This window comes from Penaeus japonicus, unplaced genomic scaffold (genome assembly GCF_977035675.1).
Source record: "Penaeus japonicus unplaced genomic scaffold, GWHDUDI00000001_assembly GWHDUDI00000011, whole genome shotgun sequence".
Classification (NCBI taxonomy): domain Eukaryota; kingdom Metazoa; phylum Arthropoda; class Malacostraca; order Decapoda; family Penaeidae; genus Penaeus; species Penaeus japonicus.
Window position 1 is genome coordinate 30,530,373 of NW_028234413.1, and position 5,000 is coordinate 30,535,372.

At 36.6% G+C, this 5,000-nt stretch overlaps 1 protein-coding gene across 1 annotated transcript in view; it reads right to left on the reverse strand.

The window, feature by feature from the left end:
- LOC122248819 (uncharacterized) overlaps positions 1 to 5,000 on the reverse strand; it is a 39,601-nt gene that overhangs the window by 147 nt on the left and 34,454 nt on the right. Inside the window, exons 2-3 of the mRNA XM_086541839.1 lie at positions 2,176 to 2,391; positions 1 to 1,920 (exon numbers count right to left, since the gene is read on the reverse strand). The exon at positions 1 to 1,920 is cut by the window's left edge and continues 147 nt beyond it. Of these exons, the coding sequence (XP_086397965.1) occupies positions 787 to 1,920; positions 2,176 to 2,253 (1,212 nt within the window). The 5' untranslated portion in view covers positions 2,254 to 2,391 and the 3' untranslated portion in view covers positions 1 to 786. The remainder of the gene's footprint in view (positions 1,921 to 2,175; positions 2,392 to 5,000) is intronic.

Sequence of the window (5,000 nt, forward strand, 5' to 3'; positions counted from 1 at the left end):
TATATACATATACATACACTTATAAACATAAGTAATATACATTTATCAGTGGTATATTACAATGTATCCAGAGATACATAGATATGCTATAGATATATTTAAACGCCTACATACAATGACTAGATCGTCGGTAAGATTTTGAGTTATTTTGAGTTATCCCTTTATTTAGGGATCAACCGATGGCAACAGCAGTCATGGTGTTAAGAACCGGATATTATTATTATTTTTTTATGGTTAATCTCGAATTGAGAGATACCAATTTTTCATTTTTTTCTTTCTTTTTTTTAGTTTATAAATGATACATGTCATTCTCTCGGTAAATAGGATAAGAAAAATCCTGCTTTTGAGATTACACTAAATGATGAGAGCTTTGGTTCCGATGCAAATATGGGAATGCAATATGAATGTATTCTTCTTCTAAGACACGCGAATATAATCTCATGACAGGATAACTTAATGTACCACAATATCTTCAAAGTGAGCAACTGTAATGCAATTGTAATATTCCAAAAAATATAAACACAACACGATACCTTGAATATAAGGCGGTCTAAAAGCCATTCAACATTTGGATATTTACAAAGAGCAAAATATCTTGTGCAAAACAGAACATGATATTCATTTTGAATAGTAGTTAGATTACTTATGTATTTTGGACCCAGATTAGTGGGTATAGACTATTAAATATCATTTAAATTCAAATGATCTTACAATCAAAATATATTTTCGAAATATAAGAGTTTAAAACATTTTTTTATATATACGTAAACAAAGGACATATACAGCCTAACAACTTATTGTTTCGGTGTCTCCTACTTTAATACTCAAAACGTTGTATTGCTTGTTTTTGTGAGGCTGCGCGTCCACGCCACAGTGGCTCTTGAGCTTCGTAACCTCTTCCTTGAGGCCAAGGACGAGTTGAGCCATTTGCCTCATCAGCTTGTCTTGCGTCTGGAGTTTTGTCTTAAGGTTCTGGATCTCCGTGTCTTGCCGGCTCACCTTCTCCTCGTAGAGCTGAGCCAGGAGCCGCAGGATCATCTGAAGTTGTGCATGCCGGACAGCCGCGGGATCTGCCTGCTCCTGCACGCTCGGCTGGGACTCCACGAGGATCTCCGCTGCCGCCGCGGGGACCTTCGTCGGCGATGCGTTGGGGTCCAGCGAGACGATGATGCAGGGCTCCTCGGCGCCGTCCATCTGCGTCGCCTTCGATCTGCGGTTGGAGAGGCGAGCCTTGGGCGGGTTGTGGTAGACCTTGACCGACGGGCGCCGCGCCTTCTTGGCCTCGAACGCCCGCGGCTCTTTGGCTGCCTTGGCGGCCTTCTTCGCCTTGCCGGAGAGCGGGTTCCCGGGAATGCCGTGCAGGTGCGACACCTTGTCCAGCAGCCTCAGGATCGTCGGCCTCGTGCTGGATTTGCTCGGCGTCTTGCTCTGGCGCTTGGCGACAACCTCCGCCTTCCCCTCGGAGAGCTTGGAAGATTCCTCGGCGATCGTGGTGACCATGCTGCTGGTCTCGAGGGTGGAGTCGTCGTTCTCCTCCATGAGCTTGTCTTCTTCCTCGATGCTCTGGATGTTCAGCGTCGACATCTCCTCCGTCGAAGTGTCGAACGTGTCGTCGTGAATGCCGCTCTCAGTGTCGTCGTCCTTGAGCTCGTTCACATCCACCAGCGTGTCGGTGTCCTTCACGTCCTCGTAGCTGTCATCCGACGAGAGGAGTTTGGCGCGCCGACGGGACAGCTTCTTCTTCCTCTGAGTCGAGGACGCGAGGGCGTGCGGGCGAGCGGTGATGGAAGGGCGGCGGGCGTGGACGCTCGTGGTTGTGACGATGTTGGAGCTGTACAGAGGCGGGATCCAGTACACTAAGTCCGTCTGATTCTCGTTCATCATCGCGGCCATTGGTTTCCAGGCCCATTCCAGCTGTAACTGCAAACAGGAAATAGAGTGTGAGGAAAATAAGAAATAATTAAAGGTTAACCCAAGATTTTCTGTATATCTCTCCAATTATTTAGTTTAATCCCAAACATACAATCTAACAGCTAAATATACTTCCCTAGCTTCAGGTAGAAAAAAAATATATATATCTATTCATACATGTATATATATAAACTTATAAATATATGAATACATTTTTGTTCATCCTGCTTCTCTCCTCCTTCCCCTCCCCCTCCTCCTCCTCACCTTTTCCTCGAGCGCCTTCCTCTGAGCCTCAGCGGCTCTCTTCGCCTTTACGCTGTTCGTCACTCGAAACTTCAGCATGTCGGTCGCTCCCTCTTCTCCTTTTCGTATCTGTTTCCTTGGTTTATCTTTGTCTTCTCCTTCTCTCTCTTTCTCTCTCTCTCTCTCTCTTGTTTTTATTTCTTTCTTTTTTCTTCTCTCATTGGCCTCTTTGCTGGTCTGCAATAGAGAAAAAATGAAAATAAAATATCAGCGTCTTTGCGTTGTCCGTTCAAAGCGGTAGTGTTACTGAACTAATTATACATTCATATATAACATGCATAATAATGGATGAATGAACATTCACATGCACTCACAAACACACGCATGCGCGCGCGCACACACACACACACAAATAGTATATATATATATATATATATATATATATATATATATATATATATATATATATATATATAGAGATAAAGAGAGAGAGAGAGAGAGAGAGAGAGAGAGAGAGAGAGAGAGAGAGAGAGAGAGAGAAAAGAAAGAGAGAGAGAGAGAGAGAGAGAGAGAGAGAGAGAGAGAGAGAGAGAGAGAGACAGAGAGAGAGAGAGAGATGAGAAGGGGGGGAGGGTTATTGTCCTTAATAGAAGTACATTTTGCACTGATAAGAGCATCCTTTTTAACAACGGAATTTTACATCCAGTCCACGCGAAATGAGGTTTATATAAACCACACCAAAGAGAGAGAGAGAGAGAGAGAGAGAGAGAGAATAATAAAGATATATATATATATATATATATATATATATATATATATATATATATATAAATAAATATATACATATATATATATATATATATATATATATATATATATATTCATATATATATATATATATATATATATATATATATATATATATATATAGAGAGAGAGAGAGAGAGAGAGAGAGAGAGAGAGAGAGAGCAAGTAAGGGGAGTAAGGGGAGTAAGATGAGGAAAATGTAAAGAAAGGGAAAAAAAAGGCCAAAACATAAGAAACGTATGAAAATAGAAATAAACGAAGCTGAAAGAGAAACATTGACAGGGAAGTATAAAAAAAACAGTATTTTTAAAAGATAAAAAGTCTCACTCTTTTCCCCCCCTCTCCTCCACTTCCCTCTTTCTCTCCTCATTCTCTCTCTTCTTCCCTCGTCTCTGCCCTTCCTCCTCCTCCTCCTCCTCCTCTCTCTGTCTCTTCTCCTTCCTTTCCTCCGGCCCCCACTCATCCTCTACCCTCTTCCCTTTCCCCCTTCCCCTCCCCCTTCATATCCTTCCCCCCCCTCCCTCCCCCTGCTCTTCCCTCTTGACAGCTGCTGGACATCAGAACTTCGACTCCGAGTTCCTTGCTGTGCGAACTTCTCTTCCATCAGAGTTGTTTTCTCAATTTTCTAGAACTGACAGAAATAAACACGGAGATAGACAGGGATATATATATATATATATATATATATATATATATATATATATATATATATATATGTGTGTGTGTATGTGTGTGTGTGTGTGTGTGTGTGTGTGTGTGTGTGTGTATGTGTGTGTGTGTGTGTGTTGTGTGTGTGCATTATATATATATATATATATATATATATATATATATATATATATATATATATATATATATATATACAGAGAGAGAGAGAGAGAGTCGAGCTGCTTCCCCATGCTCTCCGGCCGTGAAATCGCCTTAGGTGCGTAAGCAAACAGCTTTTCGCAACTTCCCTCTCATTGTCTATACTTTTTACTATTATTGTTATTATTAATATCATTTTTACTATCAAAATTGTTAATATTATTGTTGTTGCTGTTATTATCATTATCATTATTATTACTTTTATTATCATCACTATCATTATTATTATCAATATTCTAATCATCATTGTTATAACTGTTATCATTGTGATTATTATCATTATTATCATCATCATTACATTACATTATCATTACTATTATCATTATCATTATTATCATTATTATTATTATTATTATTATTATTATTATTATTATCATTATTATTATCATAATTATTATTACTATCATCATCATTATTATAACTATTTTTATTTTATTATTTCTTTATCATTTATCATCATCATCAGTATCATTATTACGGATATTACTATCATTATCATCATCATCACCATCACAATCGTCACAATTCTATATCGCTAATATCAATAAATTAACAGCAGCAACAAAATTGCAGTGATGATGATGATAATGACAATAATGAAAGATTTTGAATGATGATGATGATGATAATAATAATAATAATAATAATAACAATAATGGTAATAATAGTGATAATGATATTGAAAATAATGATTATGATAATTATAATAATAACAATAGTAATAATAATAATAACAATAATGATGATGATAATAATAATAATAGTATTAATGATAATAATAATAATAATAATAATAATAATAATAATAATAATAAAATTAATAATCATAATGACAATAGCAACAATTATGATGATAGTAATCATACAATGATAATAATGAGAATTATGGTGGTGATGATAATAATATCATTATCTATAATAATATCATCAAGATTATTTCTATTAACATCATTATCATTACCATGTAAAATTACAATAATAGAATAAACAATGACAATAATAATAACAATAACAATACTACTACTATTACTATTAGTTCTATTACTCTTGATAATGATAATAATAATAACACCAATAATGATAAAATAACAAGAATAAGAATAAAAATAATACCATCACCATAACAATATCAATATCACTGACAATAACAGCATCAACAACAACAGCAACAA